The sequence below is a fragment of the Ictidomys tridecemlineatus genome, chromosome 6 (genome assembly GCF_052094955.1).
Source record: "Ictidomys tridecemlineatus isolate mIctTri1 chromosome 6, mIctTri1.hap1, whole genome shotgun sequence".
Lineage (NCBI taxonomy): Eukaryota > Metazoa > Chordata > Mammalia > Rodentia > Sciuridae > Ictidomys > Ictidomys tridecemlineatus.
In genome coordinates this window covers 140663447-140688310 of record NC_135482.1, presented here as the reverse complement: position 1 = coordinate 140688310, position 24864 = coordinate 140663447, and the positions used below count along the sequence as shown (strand labels likewise).

General features: G+C 31.0%; 1 protein-coding gene across 4 annotated transcripts in view; it reads right to left on the bottom strand.

The window, feature by feature from the left end:
• The window catches only part of LOC101971599 (tudor domain-containing protein 3), a 126453-nt gene that overhangs the window by 71681 nt on the left and 29908 nt on the right, over nt 1-24864 (bottom strand). For 3 of the 4 annotated variants that reach the window (XM_078015808.1, XM_078015809.1, XM_078015807.1), the window contains exons 2-4: nt 17870-17954; nt 12695-12760; nt 962-1122 (exon numbers count right to left, since the gene is read on the bottom strand). In XM_078015808.1, the coding sequence (XP_077871934.1) occupies nt 962-1122; nt 12695-12760; nt 17870-17954 (312 nt within the window). Of the gene's footprint in view, nt 1-961; nt 1123-12694; nt 12761-17869; nt 17955-24864 lie in introns of those variants that run through there. The other variant, XM_005324825.5, reaches the window with a different exon arrangement.

The following is a 24864-nucleotide window of genomic DNA, read 5'->3' as shown; positions in this document are numbered from 1 at the left end:
AGAAGACTTTTCTAAAACAGGTCAGTATTATTAGATTTGGAACAAATATTATACCATGACTCCTTTTGCAAAAACCAAAGACAAAATGTTTACCCTTCTATTAATCTTTTGGTAAAGGAAATAAGGAAAGAAATCCATACCATCACATAAGTTTTCTCTAAAATAAAACAAACATTAAAAAAGCATACATACAGAGCCCTACTCCATCTACTCCCACATATAACAAGGGATAAAACAGTCCAAATAATATACATAAAGTAGTGTGCCCTAAAAGATTTAGGCTGAATTAGAAAAGTATTCAGAAACAGTTTCACATCATTCACTATATAAAAGCACATGAAATTCACTGCATGCTGATAGGTACGATACCAAGTTAATCGAAAAGTGTTAATATCATTGTTTTTTAAAGACAGAGGGTTTATAAGATAGTTACTAATAAGAATAAATAGAGTATACCTGTTTTTAAAGCTTCAAAAAATCCATACAGAGAAAGTCAGAATATGTAATAAGATTATTCTGTACATGTTATATTTATGCATTTTAGCTATCAATGATCTTTCAATAAAGTCATTAAAAATTAATTCTGAGTATCTTAATCACTCTTAGTAATAACTCCCAACTATTATGTACACAGGTACTGGGCTATCAGAAAGAAACTATGACACATTTAATAAAATTGTTCTGATCAATGAATGACCTAAAAGCCTCTAAAAAAATTTAAAAATTAATCTTCATGCAAGAACATTTTGAATCTATTTTTATAATTTACACTGAATCAAGGAGTAACTAACTTTATTCTTAACAATTTTCTCTATAGAAAAAGCTTAAATGCAAAGCTCCATAATTTCTTCCAAAAAATTATACACTTAGAGAGTTTACTGTGTTTTTTCCAAGTTCTTAAAATTTATTTTTGAATAGTACCTTCAAATACTCTTTAATAAGTACATAAAGTGCCAATCACCTTATTTTTGGCATATAACTAAATTCTACTGCTATGCAACTTGTATGACCATCAGTCATCTGCAAACGCAGCATCCTTGGTGCAGCCTGAGATTCCTCATTATCCTTTGGTGCAGCAACATTGCGAATTTTTTGAATTTGCAAAACACATGGACCTTCAAGCTGTCAAAACAAAAACAAAACAATAAAGATCATTTTCTAGTTATGGCTGTGTTTTCATCTATAGTGTTTCTCTTTTCTTTAATGGTTACAAATTATGATTTAAAAGTAACTTCAATTAAGGTAAAAACTGAAATTATATACAAATCATGTGTGTGTGTGTGTGTGTGTGTGTGAAGAACAATTTTAAAAATTCTGAATTCATTTATTATTTAGCTAGTAACATGAAAAGAAGACCCTTAGAAAATAAAGCTGTTATTTCTGGATAAAAGGTGTACTAATTGATGCTTTTATTCCTAAGAGCTCTAAATGATTCATAAGCATCCTGCTTCTCCCCGCCATGTACATTAGGGGACATTATAGAGGTAAAGAACTTGAAAGTTCTTTAAGGGACATAAAACTTTGTAGCAGTAGTTTAAAGGAATGATTTCTGTTCAAAGACATCAAGTTTAAAATACCCCCCTCTCTTGGTATAAATGAACAATACAATACCCCAAAGTTTAAACTATATTAAGTTCAAGAAGTGTGAGTTAGCTGGACACAGTAGTGTTGAAGCAGGAGGACTATGAGTTCAAAGCCAACCTCAGCAACTTAGCAAGGTCCCAAGCAACTTGGTAGAACCCTTGTCTCTAAAAGAACAAAAAGGCAGGGAGGAAGGCTGGGGGTGTGGCTTGGTGGTTAAGCACCCCTGGGTTCAATCCCCAGAAACAAAAAAAGGGGGTGAGTTACACTTGACTTATTTCCACATTTTCTTTTTCAAATGGTATTAAATCAAATGTTATATTATATACTAGACAGTGTGGAGAAGAAATGTTCTCTCTTGCCGAACTTCAATCAAAAATAAAAAATAAATCAATGGAATAACTAGCTATAAAGTTTTATATAATAAAATGCTTGAAGCAAAGCTGGAAAACGACAGAAAAATCTGCTTAGACGTCTGAAAAATAATTTCAACAAAAATTATCATTTTCACATCATAAAACATATCTTTAAATAGTATCACACTTGTAAATAAAATCCAGGTATATTAATTTATATTTTGAGCAAGAGAAATTTAAAATGATTGACAGATATTTATACTAAATTTCTTGAGCAAATAAGGCTCCACGTTGAAATTTTTTTACTCCACATTTACCAGTATTTTGCCTGCAAAATAATAATTTTCTTTTAAAATTAGAACTAGAGAATAAAGAGTCTAAATTTTCATCTAATTATTTTGTTATAACTATAAAAGAATTCCAAGTTGAAAGTTGTCCAAATTTGGGCAAAAGGGAAAGAAGAAAGGGGAGAGGACATGAGGGCAGGAAAGATGGTAGAATGAGATGTATGTATGGTATGACTGCACATATGGTGAGACTCTACATCATGTACAACCAGAGAAATAAAAAGCTGTGCAGCATTTGTGTACAATGAATCAAAATACATTCTGCTGTCATGTACAACTAATTAGAATAAGAAAAAAAGATGCCCACCATCTTTAACAAATATAGACGAGCTGCTAATTCAGGTTGAAATTTTCCTTTGGCTTTACTAATGTCATTACAATAGGACATTTAAATTATATAATAGAGAAGTTATGGTTATTATAGTGTTCATCACTGTTTACTTTATCATTACCAATATTTTTAGCCTATGCATGAAAAATATCTTGCCTTAGATGTTTAATACGGTCCACCAGTCACATGTGGCCATTTTCACCTACATTTAAGTCAATTAAAAATAATGAAGTTAAAAATTCATTTCTTCAGTTGCACTTACTATATTTCAAGTGTTTTATACCTGCACAGCACAGAGATAGACCATTGACATCAATGCAAAATGTGCCCTAGACAATCAGTGATGATCTAGTCTTAGGTGTTTCAAAGAAAGACTCAGGCATCCTAGGGAAAAACTTTCACTAGTGTCTTGGGAGGGAAACATCTCTTTCTATTTAATGTTTAATAGGAAAGAAATTAAGCTTTACTAATTTAATATCCAGAGTGACAAAGTCATCCTCACTAAGCACGTATGACAGATATGAGTCAGAGGCACCTTCACAGAATTTTGGGAGTTCTATATCCCCTGGTTGTTGACATGGCATTTTCATACTGGTTTGTTTGTGTTAAGATAAACTGTCTTTTATTTATGCATAGTTAAATGGATATATTTACTGTATTGCCTAGCTTTAATACTAATGCTCACAAGATGGATAAGATGCTGTAAAAGATTTTGCCAAAGAAATATAAACTGAAGATAAAACAAATGATGCAACACAAGATAGGAACAAGACTCTTTTGCTGATCTCTTATAACTGGAACAAAAAAAAGCTGGAGAATAATACGAAGGAATATGTGCCCCCAATTCCTGATGCTTCCTAGCAAGCAGATTACTTATTTAATTAATCCAATTCCTGGCCTCTCCATTCTTTTTATAAACTGAATAGTGGCCCCTCTAAAAGACAGATCCACCTGGAAATACAACCTCATTTGTGAAAAGGGTCTTTTCAGACATAATTAAAGTAAGGATACAGAAATTATAATACACTGGATTAGGATGTACAATAAATCGAATTAAGAGTGTCCTTGGAAAACGAGGGAAAACAAAAATAAAGATACCAGCTATAAAAATCACATGAACTTGGAGGCAGAAATTGAAGTTATGTATCTATAAGCGAAGAAGGAAAAAGTGCCTAGAACTAACAAAAGCTAGGAAAAGCATGAAACAGATTCTCTCTCAGGGTTTCCAAAAAGAACCAACCCAGGTGACACCTTGATTTTATACATCAGACCTGAAGAAATGTGAGAAAATAAATTTCCATAGTTTTCAGCTACCAAGTTTTGTGGCAATCTGTTACAACAACCTCAGCTAAGGCATCCACTAATGGAATGACTTGTCTAGGAAGAATAAACTGTATAAATTGGGTCCAGCCTCATCCTTCTTCCTCTTGATATGTAGCCAGGGACCCTAAAGAAAGAGGCAATTATTCAACAATATCAACAAGTTGGCAAATTCCATGAATTAGGATATGAGACTGTTAAGTTTCATGGTTCACTTAATTGGCCCATATTTTCCAAATATATTTTTATTAATAACAAAACGGACATTTTGGTCAATATCCGCCAATCAGTTCAAAAGCAAAGTAAAAAAAAAAAAGTACATACTATATATTAGATACTCTTGAGAAACCCTCAAATTATACATAAGTTCTTTATAGTCATTTCTCAATGGGAATCACCAAGTCTTACTATTAGTACTTCTACAATTCCGAAATATTATTAAAGTATACCCATGAGATAAAATTTAAATTTTCATTATCCTTCTTATAATCTACAGTTTATTATACTCTTCAGAATTACTAGATCTAAACACTATGAGTTCAAGATCCTATGAGTTCAACACTATGAATTCAAATCATCTAAAAGCAGTCACAAAAATAGATGAGAATTTAAAAATCTGTGTTTACTATTAGGGCAACTCCAAAATAAAAGATATTAATTTTAAGTAAAAATAATAATTTTTAAAAGACTATAATCATTAGCAACCCAAGATTTTGTTAACTGTCGGATTTTTCTTTTTTTATACAAATAATAAGAACAAGTAAATAAAATCATTCTAAAAACTTTTTAAAGTAAGAGAACTTTATCATTGTATCTCCAGGTAAAAACCTCTAATAAACAATATCAAGTATCTGCCAGAAATATTCTCTGAGGCCATCATCTAGGCTTCATTCCTTCTTCTCCTGAAATAAATGAACATCTCTGTCATCTAAACTTCTAGGCAGTCATACAACTGGATATGGAGTATAAGATTTAAATGAATATATTAGCTTATTAATTTGTTGGTTTTAATAAATAGCATTCTTATGTACCAGAGTCTCCAAAGTTTATATGACACATAAATAGTTCTTTAAAGTTTGATCATACATAAATATTAAAACAGATATTTTACAACTCTAGAAACCACTTAAATTTATGTATTCTATGACAATATGAAAAAATCTGTCAGCCATTTATTTTTATAATCTTGCACCACCTTCTCCATCAAACCTATAGATAAGCCATATATTTGACAGGAATCGGAGTATGATTCAGTTCTCATCAATGCTCCATCATTAATGCAAAGTAGATTAAAATTAAGAGGAAATAAAACAACTTCACCATCCACAATTCTTTTAACTTAAAATCATAATTCATTTTTTGTTTATCCTATCACAACTGCCAAAAGTATTTCCAATGGCTTCAGGAGATTTCCTGGGGCTAATTATTTCATTCATTCATTTCAAGGGAAATTTTTTCCCCTCTGTACTGAGGATGGAATCTATGGGAACTCTACCACTGAATTACATGCCCTTTCATTTTCAGTTTTTATTTTGAGACAGGGTCTCACTAAGTTGCTAAGGCTGTGATCCTCTTGCCTCAGCCCAAAAAGCTGAGATTAAGGGATCTGCCACCACAACTGACATTCAAGGGAAATTTTTGGCTGGACCATTTACATCTGTACTTTAGGATCCAGGCACTTGGGCCATGTTGCAAGAAAGCTCTCTTGAAAGAAGGAAGATTATTCAGCCTATGGCTGTTTTCAAAGCCTAAAAGATAAGCTTTAAATAGAATTTATGATTCCCTCTTACTTAACTCCTTCTTTCTTTGTCAAGCTAACTCCACATAACATTTTTACACAATCAGACTTTAATAAACATGTAGGTGATGCATGAAGAGAAAAAGAAAAAAATATGATTGATTACACCTTGTACCATCCCTAAGTATGGTATTAGACCCAACAAAACTAAAATAAGAGGTCTGTATGACATTTAAAACTTCAGAAATATTCCCTGTGTCATCTGGAGAGGCCCTTAGAATAAGCCTTAACATGGAGAACATTTTCTTCAAGAAAGGATCTATGTTTCTTTATGGTAGTAACTTAAGAGTCTCAACTTTTGACTAGTGGCAAAGTGAATCTTGGCCAGAATCTTAACTCACTATAAGTCAGCAGCACCAGCACTGGTTCCAGGTAGAAGCAAATACCACATCCCTTTTAGGAAAAAACATTTCTATTCAGGTACCAAGGATTCCCACATAGAAAGTTCAAGAAACATGAAATCTTGAGACTTAAAAGACAGCAAGCCACAAAGACTGAGAAACCTAAAAAAATTATCAAATAAAATTTTAGGCCTGTAAGGTCTTGAGAATTTGGAATTATCAAACAGAGACTATAGAAAAATCATCTACATCTAGAGAATTTATATAGAATTCGGAATCCAGTAATTAGGAACAAATATTCCTCTCAAGAAAACAAGTGACATGTAAAAATATGTAACAACTATAAAATAAGCCTTTGAAAATTTCAAAAAGCAGCTACCAATTCATCCAAATTCTTTCATCACAATGTAAGTCAATTAAAAATCTATAACAAAAAAGAAAAAAATATATATATACCAATTATACTATAATTAAAACAGGCAAAGAAGAAACTATGAGATGAACCAAAAATATTTACAACTGAAAGATGATAAAATTACCTGTATAAAAACTTTGGGACACAAACTAGTGCTATAAGAAAAATTAATAGCCTTAGAAGATTTATATTAGAAAAAAAAACAAAACAAATGAGTTGAACAACAGGTTGGAAAGGGGAAAAAATGAGTTCCAACTAGCTACAAAAAAGACAAATAAATGATATAAATTCCAAATACAAGAGAGGGTTAATAAATTAAGTCTAGCATTATTCTTTATTCAGACTAACAAAATTGATGCCTCACATTATTAATCAAGAAATAAAAAATAAAGGCAAATAATTTAAGGACTGAAGATGCAGAAAAAGCATTTGACAAAATATAGCATCCATTTATGTTCAAAACACAAGAAAAATAAGGGATAGTAGAAACATACCTCAACACTGTAAGAGCTATCTATGCTAAACCCAAGGCCAACATCATTCTAAATGGAGAAAAATTGAAAGCATTCCCTCTAAAAGGGATGGATTCCCTTTTTCACCACTTATATTAACATAATTATAGAAACTCTAGCCAGAGCAATTAGACAGAAGAAAGAAATTAAAGGGATACAAATAGGAAAACAAGAATTCAAAATATCCCTATTTGCTGAAGACATAATTATATATTTAGAAGACAAAAAAAAAAAAAACCCTACCAGAAAACTCCTAAAACTCCTAAATAAATTCAGCAAAGTAGCAGGACATAAAATTAACACCCATAAATCAACTGCATTCCTATACATCAGTGATGAATCCACTGAAAGAGAAATTAGGAAAACTGTCCCATTCACAACAGCCTCAAAATAAAATAAAATACTTGGGATTCAATGTAACAAAAGAGGTGAAAGACCTCTACAATGAGAACTATAGAACACTAAAGAAACCGAAGAAGACCTTAAACAATGGAAAGATTTCCCATGTTCTTGGATAGGCAGAATTAATATTGTCAAAATGGCCATACTACCAAAAGCACTATACAGATTAATGCAATTCCTATTAAGGTTCTAGTGATGTTATTCATAGAAATACAAAAAGCAGTCATGAAATTCATTTGAAAAACTAAGAGGCCCAGAATAGCAAAGCAATCCTCAACAATAGAAGTGAAACAGGAGGCATCACAATACCATAGTAACAAAAACAACATAGTATGGGCACCAAAACAGACATGAAGACCAATGGTACAGAATAGAAGGCAGAGGAAAAACCCACATAAACAGAGTTATCTCATACTAGACAAAGACACCATAAAATGCATTGGAGAAAAGATAGCCTCTTCAACAAATAATGCTGGGAAACTGGAAAGCCATATGTAATAAAATGAAATTAGACCTCTATCTCTTACCTTGCACAGACTCAACTCAAAATGGATCAAAAACATAGGCATTAGACCACTTACCTAAAGTGTAAGAAGTAAGATTATTTCAAGTGCCATAAAAGATACAATTCAAATGGATTTTATATATACTGCTAAAAGTAATACACATTCATGCAACTGCTTTGCAAAATAATCTGGCACTATTTCATCCATAAAGCTGAACACTGGCTTAACTCTATCTTACAGTAATTCATGTCCTGGTTATATTCCCTAAGGAAAATCTTTCAAATGTACAATAGGAAATCTAAATACAGTCCTAAAAGGTAGTGTCTATTATCAATCAAAACAATTAATAATAACCTCGATGGCCATCAACAGAATTAATATGCACTTATTATTTTAGTTATGTTTACATCATTTAATATTATATAAAAGAGAAAATGAATGATATATGCAACAGACATACATTACAGTAATAATATTGAATGATAAACCCAAGTTATAGCAGATAATAACATGCTATCATTTTAAAAAGCTCCAAAACAAAACAATTAGGTTGTTAAGGAATAATGACATATGCAACCAAAATATTTGTAAAAGTCAAAGAGAATCAAACTCAAAGTTTACAGCGGTTGTTCCTTGGTGTGGTGTTGTGGTGGTGGTGGTAGGGGGGGACTAAGATCATAAGTAGAGTGATTGCAGTGTTCCAGTTTTTACCAGCTGGTTGAGGATTCACAGGTGCTGACTTCATTTAATTATGCTTTAAAACATAGCTACTTGTATACATTAAATATTTAAAATAATTCACGTTTTAAAATTAACACATTGAGTTCTCTGAAATGTCAGGAAAATTAGAGAACTAAGTCTACAACATATGCAACAGGAAACACTCAAAAATAAAAGCACAGACACTGGTTGGATGACAGACAGCTTAGCAAAAACACTTCTGAAAGAAGACAAGAGAGAGATACTCATTTGTAGTATTTAACAATTTCCATGACTAATTTCAACTACCAACTAGGTATTACTGCACTCTAAACTGGAAAGAGCTGCTGAAAATCAACATTCATAAACTAGAACAAGCTGAATCCAGTATACTACAAGTATTAGCACTGTGCTTTGTATCAGTGATCTCACTGGTCCTGCACACTTACCCTAGCACTGCTACAAGAGATTGAGTGTAATTTCAGTCAGTCAAAACCCCAAAATAATATTTTAAATGACTTGATCATTTGACCACAGAAAATCTTGTTGTAATTCTAGTACCAGATGATCATTCTCTACACTTCCAGTTTCTCTCTTTTTTTTACCTTGTAATTTCCCACCTTTATTGTTTTTTATATGACAGCAGAATGCATTATAATTCTTATTACACATATAGATCACAATTTTTCATATCTCCAGTTTATACAAAGTATATTCACAACAACTCGTGTCTTCATACCTGTACTTTGGATAACAATGATCATCACATTCCACCATCATTTCTAACCCCATGACCCCTCCCTTCTCCTCCAACCCCTCTGTACTAACTACAGTTCATCTATTCCTCTCATGTTCCCTCTCCCTATCCCATTATAAATCAGCCTTCTTATATCAAAGAAAACATTCTGCATTTTGGTTTTGGGGGATTGGCTAACTTCACTTAGCATTATCTTCTCTAACTTCATCCATTTACCTGCAAATGCCATGATTTAATTGTCTCTTATTGCTAAGTAATATTCCATTGTGTGTATATGCCACATTTTTTTTATCCACTCATCTATTGATGGGTATCTAGGTTAGTTCCACAGTTTAGCTATTGTGAATTGTGCTGCTATAAACATCAATGTGGCTGTGTCCCTGTAGTATGCTGTTTTTAAGTCCTTTGGGTATAGAGGGATAAGCTGGGTCAAATGATGGTTCTATTCCCAATTTTCCAAGAAATCTCCATCCTGCTTTCCAGATTGGCTGCACCAATTTGCAGTCCCACAAGCAGTGTATGAGTGTACCTTTTCCCCCATATCCTTGCCAACACTTATTGTTGTTTGTCTTCATAATAGCTGCCATTCTGATTGGAGTGAGATGATATCTTAGAGTGGTTTTGATTTGCATTTTTCTAATTGCTACAGATATTGAATATTTTTTCATATATTTGTCAACAGAATGTATATTGAAAATATTACTTTACACCAAAATCTGGAAGGGTCAAGAGAGAGGCAGATTATTTATTCAAATACTCTACTTACTAAATATTGCCATATAGCTTATGCAGACTCAAATAAAGTTTATTTTAAACTAGAACTAAAACATATGCAATTTAGTGACAGACGATTCTATATTCATGTCTTTATAAGGATTCAGTCACTATCAACATGGTAAAATGCTAGTTAATAAAGTATTTCAATAAAAGCATAAATAAATCATTAGTCTTTATTTTAGAGATAAATAATCCAAAGTAATGCAAATCACATAAAAATACATTTCTTGAACATTTACGTTGGCCTATTAAAATTTTATTTTTATATAATGTATGGAGTTTTAACGGTACACAAAATGAGTAATGTGTCAGCTTAAAAATTTTTATGAAAATTATTTTTCAAAATATCTTCATTAATACTGTAAGAATTATATTTGGTGTCAGAAACAAGTAATAAAAACAATAGTATTATTAAAGAGGAAGAACAAAAAAGAGGTATCTAATAATTTGTTTCATGTAAAAGGGCTAATTTCATATCTAATTTATACACAAAGTCCTACCAGCATTAAGAATGTTTTCAAGGATAAAATTTGGCAAAGAATATTCTAGACCAGAACATTTAGTTTTCATTGTTAGCTGCATTCAAAGAAAATCTTTAAAAGTAGTACTACACAAAACTTTTAGAATTAAAAATGCTCTCAGAAAGTGAAGGGAGCAGAGAAGTGTCACCACTAATACTTAGGAAATCATAGCAGAGGTAGATTCTCAGGTTCTCTATGGCCACAGAGCGAAATGGAAAACCAATAATCCAGAAAGCTCCAAAATTTTCTTTAAACTGGTGTAAGGATGTGCAGACATTGCTTTGATATTACTTTTTTTTCCTGTGGAGAATCACTGTACTTATCAGACCTATCAGAGATTGCTGTCCAACTTGGGGGCTTATAATCCAGTATTTTTTTAAGTATACTTCCCAGACTAGCAAAATCAACTTTTCCTGGGAAACTTGATCAAATTTCAATGTGCCATCCTATTTTAATGGATCAGAGACTCAGGCAGGAATATGGGTGATTTGGAATCCAATCTCTATTACAGACAGATCTCAGGGCAATTCTTGTGGAAGAAGTTTGAGAAGTACCACTGTAACCAAAAAGGAAATGTAAAAAAACTGGAAAAGAATCAAAAAGTAGAATGAAGATGACAGACTAGCTTGAAACTAAGACTCTAAAAAAGGACAGTATTAGCAAAAAGAAACTTGTGGAAATGACATATATAAGTCTCCAAGTCTCTGAACATTATTCAAAAAAGATGGTAACCAGATACTCACCATTTCCTCTGAGGGACTATAAAGATCAGAGAATGCAAGTTGCAACACATGAAATGTGGGTTTAAATATAAATAAAGCTTTCTCATTTTATTAAACATGTAAATGAATTTCTGAAGGAAGATGTAGAACCCTTTTCTCTGATGGTTGTTAACAGATCAATGATCTGTTAAACTGTAAACAGAGTAGTGCTCTTCTCTAATAGTTCTTACCATCTATTGCAAAAAATGAATTAATATTTAGGAAATATAAAAACATTGTTGTATTAGAGACCTTTTATTCAAAATTTAAAAGATCTACTTTAAATATCTGAGTGCTAAAAAAATAAGAATGTGCATTCAAAAACAAATGTAGTCCTTAAAAATATTTCTTTAAAGTATAGCCAATAATGTTCCTTTAATAGTTCAAAAAGTGACAAGCACATATCAAATTGTTGATTAACACAATTTATACATATTTACCAATAAAGAGAAAATAACTCAACATGAATGATTAGGAAACAAAAAACTACTGACACATCTCTTAAAGATGTATGCTTATATTTTAAAAAGAGATCACTGAGCCAGACAATTGTGGTGCATTCGTATAATCCCAGTTATTTGGAAGGCTAAGGCAAGAGGATTGCAAGTTCAAGGCCAGCCTGGGCAACTTAGCAAGAGCCTGTCTCAAAAGAATAAGGGCTGGAGTATAGCTCAGTGAAAGTGCTTGCCTAACATGTGTGAAGCCCTGAGTTCAATTCCCAGTGCCATAAAGAAAATATAAATAAATAAATAAACAAACAAACAAATAAATAAACAAATAAATAAATGAAAAGAAAAACAGATCATAGAAAAAGTTCATAATATGAATATATATTTGTACAATATAAAATTATAGCAAAAAACAAAAGCATATCTTTGCCAAATTGCTCCTAATATTCTCTTATAATCTGACACTCTTATTAAGTAAAATAAAGATAATTAAAATAAGAAGGTAGGAAAAAGTCTTTGTCCTGAGTTCCAATAACCTGTGGTAAGTCTTACATGTAAAGTAAACCATATTTATAATTCCTAATGTAACCATATTTATAATTCCTAAAAGTGTTTTTCCTTTAATTTTTTTAAAGTCACAAAAATTTAAGTTTTAATATTTTTCAAAGTGTATAGACAGTCATTATAATGATGATTTTGTGAACTGTTCACTTCCAAAATATTTTGCAATTGAAATTTATTGAAAAAATATTCCATTAATTTAGTAGATGTTCTTATTCATTGTACTTAGCAAAATTCAGGAAGTTAGCAATTTGCTTTACCTTTTCTACCTTTCCACCATTGATGTCACTGGGAAGAAATTTCTTGCCAATTGTTCTCAGATCTGTCTAAAATAAAAATATTATTATTATTAAAACAGAATTCTATAGAAAGTAAATCTAAATCTAATTTCATATACAAAAGATGAAATTCCTTAAGGTTTATAGAACAAAAAGTTTTTTACATGTCTTTATATGCATGAAATATGAGACCTTGTATGTTACCATTTACTGAACTGACAAATGTTAAACAACTTATGTATGGGACTTTGTTATCTGAAAAGACTGCTTAAATGTATGAATCTCATAATAAGTTAATCAGTCTTTTCAGATAATATAGTCTCATGTTCAAGTTGTTTAACGTGTGCCAGGACAATGAATAGTAAAATATAAGGCCTCATATTTCCTTAGGTAACCTTTTAACTTACTCTCCTCTATTAAAATATCAAATTTGAGTTTATGTAAATTACAGTCTTACTAAAAACATAATGCCTCAATCCAAAATCAGAAGATAGCTTTCAAATATATGAACATATTGTATTTCAAACAAATGAATCCCATCCACATAACTCTGATATGCAAGACATGAAAACATGGCTAAAATATCCATATCCTAACAAAGAACATAACACTCACATATACCAGGGAACAATATCACTGGAATAGCAAAGAAGTAAGATCTCACTAAAGAAAGAAATTATTTCATTTCCTTACACAAATTACAAAAATAGAAGTTGAAAAACAAACTGACTATATGAAAATACAGATATATAACTCCATAAATCACAGCAGAACAAAAAAAGGAATACATAAGGACTAACACAGCATGACTTACAGCATTTGAAACACAAAGGAAAAACTAGGGCTGGAGTAGTGGCTCAATGGTAGAGTGCCTGCCTGATATGTGAGAGGCACTGGGTTCCATCTTCAGCACCACAAATAAATAAATAAACAAACAAGCGTATCCATCTATAGCTACAAAAAACAATTATATAGTCTATATAAAAAGCAGAACTTTTTAGGATTGTATCCTCTTGAAGTGAAAACCAAAGGACAGGCAAAAAAACTGTTCAGAGCAAAACTATCAGTACTTATGAAAAGTTTATGAATTGGACTTAGGAAAAGGTCCGAAATATTTAGGCTGAGAAACTATCTTGATGCTTGAGATAGTGCAATTAGCGTAAATCTAAAGTTGTATCATTTTTCTTATTCCTTAAATATAGTAAATAGTAGCTTTTCATTACCTTATGAACAAAATAAAATACACTTAAATACATTTAATCACATACAGTGTAAGGGAAAATTTGTATTACACTTAAGACAATTACTTTGATATGAAATGAATATATTTAAAGAGGCAGGAGTCTTCTTTGAACACCCACAATAATATCACCCTTTTTAAAATGTTTACATGTACTCAGTCAGCTTAAGAAACAAGCATTTACATGCTATACAATTCCCACAGATCCTTTCTGGTCTTTTACCAACAGGACTCATAATTTATTTTATAATATAATGCAAGGATCACCCCTACACTAAAACTCACCAAATGAAACTGCCAGGAAAATCAAGTCCCAAATACAAACACTTGTGCAAAATGTTTTAGGTTTATAATTCTTTTTGCAGCCTCAATCCAGAAACAGTGTGAAAAGAACATACGACCTCAAATTGTATCCCTTTTCATTTCCAATGTACTTTGTAAAAATATTTTCTTATTCTAGCGCTCCCTCCATTAGGACAAGTTTGAAGATCAAATGTTAACAAACATGAGCAATGACTTGCACAGAGTAAGTACCTAAACATATATAACCATTAAGTCAAAAAATACTCCATAAAATCATTGGCATTATTTTGAATTCAAAGATAGAAATATTGAAAAATGAAAAACAAATTTTATGAACAGAAATATAAAAATCTTATGATACACTATAGTCCCTCATTTCTGGCTTTTATTAATTAAGAAATTTAATTCGAAATAAAATGAAGAATCGAGTAAAAGTTAATGAGCACTAGACAAAAATCCTAAACTTTGATTCATCACAACTATAATTAATCACATGTCCCTAATCCAGTTAATTTATTCATAAAATGGAAAAAATACCAACTCTGTTTCACAAAGCTAAAACAAAACAATACACTCAAAGTTTATATAACTCTTAAAGTACTATAAATATACATAGGGCATGTTATTTCAGTGTGCTTTTAGCAAGATGAAAATGACATTCTAAATCTTTTTCTTTTTTGGGGTACTGGGAATTGAACTCAGGGGGGCACTCAACCACTGAGCCATATCCTTAGCCCTATTTTGTATTTTATTAAGAGACAGGGTCTCACTGAGTTGCTTAGGGACTCACTTTATGCTGAGGCTGGCTTTGAACTGCAATCTTCCTGCCTCAAAGCCTCCCAAGTCCCTGGGATTACAGGCATGCACCACCGTGCCTAGTGATATTCTAAATCTTTAAAGACTCTAAATTCAAAGTCAGTTTAGGAGTACAACAAAAGCAATTTTTTAATTCAACATTTCATTGTATCAGGATTGCCAGAACAATGGCTGTGTCCCAAAATACTTATCAAACATAAAAGAAATACTTACCTGGAAAAAAAAAAAACTTTGTTGAAAACTTAATTAAAAAGAAAAACAAAAATTAAGTAAAAATTTTATTGATATTTCAAAGTATCTACCCACTTATACACATGTTGCTGACTATTCAAATAAGTTTAACATATCTGGAAATAACATAACTCCTCTATGTACATATAATGAATACACCACAATGAAACGCCACACCATGTACAACCACAAGAATAGGATCCTAATTAGAATAAGTTATACTCCACATATGTCAAAATACACTCAACTATTTGTATATCTAAAACAAATTTTAAAAATCTCAGGAGAGAAAAAGAAATACAACTGACTTCAATTTTTATTAATAGTGCTTAGTAATTTAAGACTGCTATCACTTATTTTTCTGAATAACTCACATATTTGAGTCAAAACCATATGCAGGACTTCAATGTCATTTGTTAATATTCTTATTCCCTAGTTTACAGAGGTTAAAAAAAAAAAAAAAAACTAAGAACACTCCTTTTCAATACCTCCCTTTTAAATCTGAACCTAGAAGAGTCATACAACATACTTGAGGGAGCTATTTTTAGAAAAGCCTACTTAACAAAGTTAAGAGATAGGGTGCACAGCCTAGCCTATTGGTATAAACAATGTGAACACCTGCTGTTTTGGGGGGTGGGGGAAGTGAAAACCAGAGTCTAGAATTTGGGTGCATGCTGGGTAGAGGGCACCTTTGCAAGCACCCAATAAAAGCTTTGGGCACCAACTTTTAAGGGACCTCCCTGGGCAGAAACACTGTATACATATTATTCTATTGTTCACTGCTAGATAAAGCAACAAATTTACTGTGTCCCCCACAGGACAAGAGACAATAGGAAAGAGACTACATACATGAAATATATATAAAATAAGAATCAGTAATACAAGTCTTTCTTAACTAATGGCTAATATTCAATAATCTTTTGAAAAGTTAAAAAATAAATTAAATTGGATATTATAAATGCTTGAAATTTATTAAAAGGTGAAAAAACTTCAAAAAGTAGATTTGGCTTCATCCTAAAAGATTTTTATTGTTTCTATTATTATACTGTGTAATAGCTATGTACTCAAATATTTTACTATACACTTCAAAGAAAATAATAAAGACAAATTAATTCATTCAGTAGTGATCATTAGTCACTTCTGTGTGTATAACAAATACTTGATCTTGATCTTTTTAAGTTCACACCAACTATGGACAATTCATTACTATTTACCCAAGTATATAAATAAGACAAAGAACGGCAGACTGTCATAAAATCTATTTCCTATCATTTTTAGAAAGCTATTTTTAAATATACAAGAAATAAACCTCTTTACAACATTTTAAAAGTAGAATTCACTAGTTTGGGTGCAAGGTAAAGAAAGTTAAAGCATCTAGGAAATATTGCCATTATAATCACAGATAACATGCATAATTCCTAACTAATGATTACTATTAAAAAACTCAGTCATTTGTTTATTAAAAATCAAAATACTCAGTTCCAAAACAAACAAAACAACTTAACCTAAATAAAATTCAAACCTGCAAAAAATGCCAAAAGTTCAGAACATAAAATTTATGTTTAAGCTCAAGTTTAATTCTATAAATTTAAGTGCTTTCAAAAGAAAACATTAATTATACATTTATTTATATTTCAAATGTCCTTAGTATCCACTATTTCTGCTTTTCATTATCTGTGCTATGATACCCACAGAACTATGAGAATTTCATTGATTATACGTAACAAAATAAAAATTTGATTATTAATAGATTGTTTATTGTAAAAAAAAACTATAATTGTTTGATTGTTAATAGAGTGTTTATTAAAAGAACTACCAGAAGGGTAACTGCAGAATTGAAAAAGAACATTTATTTACTCTTTACATCAAAAAATATTTAAAATTCTCAAAAAAAGCCAATGTAATTATGGAAAAGGTATACCTACACAGTTAAGTGGGGGAAGAGAGCTAGAAAGAAAAATACCAACAAACTAAAACCTTAATAATAATTATAATAAGTTTACTTTTCTTATTTTGATTTTCTGTAATTTCTATAATGTTCCACAAGTATTTTAAATCAGGAAAAGTTATTTTAAAACAATAAATACAACTGTCAAAAGGCTATAACCTAGTTTCCCATGCAAACCAAAATGAAAATGTATTTTAATGAGTGAAAAATTTTTATATTGCTACTAAAAATGTTATAAAATTCTACAAATAATCACTGTGTTAAAAAGAAATGGTCTGGGGTTGTGGCTCAGTGGTAGAGTGCTTGCCTCACATGAATGGAGCACCAGGTTTAATCTTCAGCACCACATAAATAAATAAAATAAAGGTATTGTGTCCATTTACAACTAAAAATTAAAAGAGAAAAAAAAAAGAGGAGAAGCCTGGATTAGACATTTTTTTCTTTTTATTGGATTCTATATAATAGGCATTAATAATTGGCTATTATGTGATTACCAAATTCAACAAACATCACAACTTAAAATGTATAAGACAATGAAAGATATTCTTCCTATTATTTATAATAAAATCCAGTTTAGTCTGTTTTTCAAAATGTTTGTAAGTTAATAAACGTAACCTACATTGAGAGCAATCAGGATGATGTCATTTACATTGACTTTGTCAGGAGAACTTGTGCAAGCTTCAATGCCTTCATCTGAAAGATACCTGTAAAGATAAAATAAACAGCTTAATATTATCTAAAATCAAAATAAACCAAAATTCTTTTCTTAAGATTACATGTAACCTTGTTCTCTACTATAAAGTGCTTTTACTACAAAAACTTAAAGAGTTCTGCTTACAGATTTCTAGTTTACTATTACTGACAGAACAGAGTGGAAAATTCATACACATATTTTTCTTTGTGCCCTTAAAAGGATATTATGTTATTAAAAATACCTACCAAATTATAAAAAAGGAAAGTCTAGCTAACAATAATTCTAAAGGCAGAAGTTGTACAGGGATGGAAATTTGACTTTAAATAAAATATCATGTGATTTCTTTCAAGTTATGACTATGTAAGGATTTCTGAATATAACAAATTATAAAATACAGCTCAATTTCAAACTTCCAAAATTCCCCTTGTTCACACTTCATATTTTAAAATCTTTATGTTTTGAAACCTTATAGATTTATTCTATAATTATCAAAAAACAGGATATCCACTCTACAGATTATCCTAACATGTTAGTGATCCATCAGTAAATATTGAACTATTTTCACAAAAGGAGAGAACCTAAATTGACTAGAACTTGGGATTTACATATTAATATTTTTATTTTATAAACATTTAAAACTTCAATATGAACAATGAATTTAAAAATTAATAAAAATAAATGTCAAAATTTGCTTCAACATGTACCAAGAATGTAGTAAATGAAAGAACAAAACACAAGGTTCCACTGTGACCTTTAATTGTGGTCATCAGGAAAGAAAGCAATAGAGTTGGTCCCACTACAAACCCAATGGAACTCAAGGGAAGAGAATTATAATCAATTCCCATGAACCAGCTTTGAGTAAGTAAAACCCAAGGGTATGAACCCTAAAGAAAAAATGGACCCAGGGAGCTCTTGCTTACTAAAACATCTTGCAAAAACACACATTTCCCCCCTTTAGCAGATATTTTGTGGAACAGTAACATTATAAAACCCCTCATTACAACTTTGAATTATAAAAGTACATTTGAATATATTATATTGACAAGCATGGCACTAAAGAGTTAAATTTTTATACTAATTTTGACTTGAAATAATGCAATTTTAAATTGCCAATGTTTTTGTCCTGAAAAAACTTTTATAAAGGTACTTTTAGAAAATACTTCCCTTTTTCATAAATAGCAGATGTTAAAATTCTGTCTTAAAGTCACGTAATTGGCAACCATGAACAAATTTTTTAACTTCAGAAAAAAGAATAAGTGGATCTTTTTCCTATGGCAGATAATTAATTCAATAAGAAGAATTAGAGAGCCCAAGTACCACTAACTACAACTGTCTTTACTTCATCTTCAAAAGTCACCAGACATACAAAACAGACTTGTGAAAATCACAGTTTAAGAATCTCAATCAGCATAAAACAAATACTACCACTTTATGCTAATTTCTTTTATTTTTGAGAGAGAGAGAGAGAGAGAGAGAGAGAGAGAGAGAGAGAGAGAAAGTGGGAGAATTTTTTAATATTTATTTTTTAGTTTTTGGTGGACACAACATCTTTATTTTATTTTTAAGTGGTGCTGAGAATGGAACCCAGCGCCCCACTCATGCCAGGAGAGCGCTCTACCACTTCAGCTATATCCCCAGCCCAGTGCTAATTTCTTAATTCCAGATAGTGGATCTCCATCACAACCCATTACCACAACTAAAAAAAAAAAAAAAAAGGCAATTTTCCTTTGATTCATTCTTCTGAAGGTAAGTAAAAATTCTTGAGTCTTATTCACTGGCTTTGCTGTTGTACACAAAATGAAAAACCAAGCTGGTTGCAGAGGCGCATACCTGTAATTCTAGTGATTTGGGTGACTGAGGTTCACAAGTTTGAGGCCAGCCTCAGCAACTTAAGGAGGCTTTTAGCAACTTGGTGAGACCCTACCTCAATTAAAAAAAAAAAAAAATGAAGGCACTTCACCAAAAAGAAAACTTTCATATTAAAAACAAAACAAAACTAAGATGCCAAGGAAAATTACAAATACATGCCCCAGCTGAAATAGGCAGCCATAGTATAGCTTTAGTTGACTGTCTTCATAAGGACAGGTAAAGCAGCTATTGTTAGATCTGATTTTTAGCTTTTAAGTTTTTGTAAAGGCAATATACAAGCCAAACAAAACATGTTTCAGCCTGCATGTGGCACACACACACTGCACTTACAAAATCTGTTTCTCTGCTTATTTGCTCTTATTCACTTCCAAATTGCTTCTGACATACAGTGTCCTCAAGTATCTCACTCATAGTCAACTTCCTTTTGAGGCAAACAGGAATAAGATATCTTTTATATCATTTTGTATGGCACTACGAAAGCAAAGAACACAATTATACGCCTAACAAATTTCTTAGCAGAGTTGTGTACACCAGACTAAAATGTTAGGTCAATCTTTGACCAAAATATTTTACAAACTATTTTACAAAATATTTTACAAAACCCACCTTTACTTCAGACTTCCAAACTATCAAAAAAGGAGTGAAGGACAGGGGTCACTGGGAATTGAAGAGGGCACTTACACAGATGTGTGTGTGTGTGTGTGTGTGTGTGTGTGTGTGTGTGTGTGTGTGTGTATGGATGACAGGGTTCTGCTAAATTATTGCAGGGTTTTGAAGCTGGCCTTGATCTGAGATACTCCTTCCTGCCTCAGCCTCCAGAGTTGCCAAGATTACAATGCTTGATTACAGGTATGTACCACCATGCCTGGCTTCAGATTACGAAAAATTTTAAGGTAAAAAAAAGACAAAAACTGAGGCATAAAAGCAAACAATACAGTTTTTTTTTTCTCTGACCACCTCTACCCATATAATAATGAATACTCATTTAAATCCTAACTCAGACCTGGATTTCTAAAATAAAGACAGATTCTATTAGTACACACTAATATATAATAGGCTAATTACACAAGAAAACTTGAATATACCAGGAAGAAAAATCATCAAAACATTCTTCCTAAAGGGATTGGACTTTGTCAACTAAGACAAAGCAGATATCTGAACACTCATTTTAACCATCTATGAATAAAACCTTAAATAAAATGGCTACATTTATTTTTTCGGGGGGGGGGGAGGGTCCCAATGGGCTATCACATTGGCAAATACTAGCCCTTTGTAATATCAAAATACCAAAATGAGAATTTAATATATAAATTTCTGCTTAGCCACAAAGAAAATAAAGATAATGAACTCCCAATTATCCAAGTTAATATGGAGACAGGAGAGAATAAAATACAACATAATCAAAAACCACTTACGTTAAGAAGTATTTTTGATTTTAGCAAATATGGAAGCTCTGATCTGCAAACTGACAAAACATTAAATAAAACAAAATTTTAAAAATTATCTACATAATATTCACTCTATCTAAATTGTTTCTATTTCTACTATTTAAGTAGATTGTAATACAGCTGCCCAAATTTTGGTTATCCTATCCTTCTCATAGTTATTGCTGTTCCAACTTAGGGACATCAAAATAATGTGATTTCCTTCTTTAGGGCAAAAGAAAATGCTTACAAATAACTATTTTGAATATAACTTGGGAAAATACAATATTTAGCCATATTGAGTAACAAGATTAGAAAGGTAACAAGATTAGAAAGGAAATAAGACTAATGAGAATTTGGGCACAAAATATGCTTCACATAACCTAATATAGATCAAATCAATGTATTCAATATAGCTTACAGATGTATTGGGGAGAGATCACAGACAAGAATATTAATTGGAACATTAGCAGAAAATTGAATAAATCCATGAGATTCCATGCCCAATCTTTATTAAATCCAGCAACTAGGAGAATCAGAATTCCACTAAAGGTAATTCAGAGGTGGAGTCACTATAAGAAATAGTGGAAAATGAAAAAAAATCTTTTATTTCATTTTCCTTAATAACCAAGTATGTCTTTCATCACTACCATTTTCTTGTCCAGACTCTTAACATATAGTAGATGCCTACTAGACCAAAATGAATGCTACAATCTATCCCTACAATCTTCATTCTTACAAAAAGGATCTGAATCAATGCTAGCTTAAAATTTTATTTTCTCTATGGCTTACACATAAATGGATCAAATAAAATTATGTATTATTTGAAGTACCTCTATTAGTATTTGGTGTTGATCTTAATCTAGTAAACCATGTAATATGAGATTTATTTTATTCAATAATAAACAATCTTTAAAAATGTATTCTCAGTGTTTAGTTTATGATTTATTCTATGCAGAAATGTACATTATTTTCACCATTTAACTGACCTATGATACTATTTTTCACGTACATGTATAAACATTCATCACAAAATTTATTTTAATTTTTTCTCTACTAACTCTTCAGATTGTTATATTATAAAACCAGAAACAACAAAAGCAAAGACAAGAAAAAATACCATGAATTTCTTTACATATGTAAATGTTTCATAAAACATTTCATGAAACTAATCTGAACCAAATGGAAAGGATGAATACACAAAGAGTTCTTCAAGAAATTACTTAATAAGACAGAATTTCTGGAGATGTAAAACAATACAAAATGCCTTGATATACATATCAATTAACATTCATACTAGTCAAACTTCAATATTTCAGTGGCCAGACCCAAAAAATATATTCTTAAAGATTAAGAGACAGAAATTACAAAAAAGTTCTAGGGAAAAACCTTTATAAAACTGTATCTAATTCAGAAACATTCAAAGGTGTTTAGACTCTGAAAATATTAAAACCTAAATTCGCTTTGTTAAGTACTTGCTTTAAAAGGCTAAAGTTTATTAGGTAGATAATTCCAAATTATGTCTATTTGAAAATACCACTAGATGACAACCTTATATGACAAGTAAAATATTATCATAGTCTACTGTTGAAACCTAAGACCTCAAAAGATATAACAAACTATAGTTCAGAGGTTTCAGACATTTGTTTTGTTGTAGTGGTAGTTGGGCACAGGAATAATGAAGAAAATAGACCATTAAAATTATTGGATTTGTGTCTGACAGAAAATAAAATTCAGAGTTTTAGTAACATTGGACAGATACCTCCCCAAAAGGGTAAGGGAAAAAGGAAGAAAATCAAATAGAATTTTATCTCCTATTCTTACCTGCATTTATCCTTTGGAAACACAGGGATAATACAAACAAGGGACACAAATAATTAGAGACTAATTATTTTTTGCTGGGAAATAAGTTATTAAGATTATTTAACATTATTTTAATCATTACTTTTCTTGACACCTAATAAGCATGACAGTTTCAAGATAAAAAATATAAAAAGATGATATAACAATAAATCACAAAATTTTACTTTTTCTAACATGTATTCAGAATATGAAAGTATTTTCCCCCAATGTAAATTAACTCACAAAGATATAAACCTGAAATGCTTATTTTGTATTTAAAAAATTCTAACAGATAAACAAATAACTTGTAAATCATTTCTTTGAAATTCCATAATTTGTCTTTCATAAAATATAATAGCAGTAGTAACATAACTGTTATTCGTTTTTGTGAACCAAACTTCAGTGTGAATTTAAAAGTATAAATGAAAGTGTGGATGTTTTTACTCTCATTGGGGTTAATACTTATGCTCTTCTTCAAATTCATTATTTTCATACTTTAATTCAGAAGCAGAGCTGGTTATTTTTTAATAAATCAGATATTAAGATGTAAGATAACTTGATATTTCTGCCCCTTTTTCTCAGCAAATAAATAATAGCTATAAAACTACAGTTCAGGTCCAAAGGCTCACTTGAAGCCTTATGCACACCACATGGCACAGTGCACAATGAAAGCTAAGACTTCAAAGATATACCAAATTAGTTGAAAGGTTTCTGACATTTGTTACATTGTGGTGGTAGTTGGGAAGTACAGATAATGAAGAAACAGATTATTATAATTTTGAAAGTATAGAGCACATTGCAAAAGGTAAACAGCACATGTCACACTGACTACTACATTAGTAACTACAGAGTCCATGCCCAGAACCCCCCAAGCTAAGGCCTTCTAGGATTAGCTCCAAGGAGACTGCACAATGAACTAAAACTACATAAGAAATGCTACTTAGAAATATAAAATTAGAAGGCATTTTTATAGTTTCAAGTATCTTTCATCTGATCTGTATTTTTTAGTGAGAGAAAGATGAAAATCTCAGCAATACCCTTTAATACAAGCAGTATCTTAGTCAATTTATTACATCTTTCTGCACCTCAGTTTCCCCCTATAAGAAAATGAAAATGACACTGAAAATACTGATCTACAGAGTTGCTCTAAAAATAAATAAAACAGTACAAAATAACTAGCAGATATTTGGTAGAGCAGATGTTAAATAAACAATAGCTTTCTTTCTTCTAAATATTCTTTTTATTCTAGAAAAATATTTAAAATCCTGCATTCTGAGGAGAAAGAAAAATAAAGTTTGCCTAACAAGTTTACACAATTTCTTCAAATGCTACAAAAAATAGTCAAAGTGTATATGCTTCCTTATGAGTAGGCCAGAAAAATATATTTTTTAAATATTTTTTAGTTGTCAATGGACTTTTATTTCATTTAGTTATATGCAGTGCTGAGAATCGAACCTAGTGCCTCACACATGCTAGGCAAGTGCTCTATCGCTGAGCCACAACCCCAGCCCTGAAATATATATTTCTAATGGGCTACTCATGTCAAGTTCACTGTGAACTCAAGAAAACCACCAGCTAGATAGAAAGAATTATATTATTTAATTTATTCAAATTTTTATCGGTACATATGTGGACAGATATTAATAGTTTTCTAATTAAAAATAATAATAAATTATTCCTTATACTGTGAAACTGCTTTTGCCCTGAACAAAATGTCCAGTGAAAAATAAATTGCCATCAATTTTACCTGCCATTTTGTCAAGATTTAAACAATAAGGTGGGGAC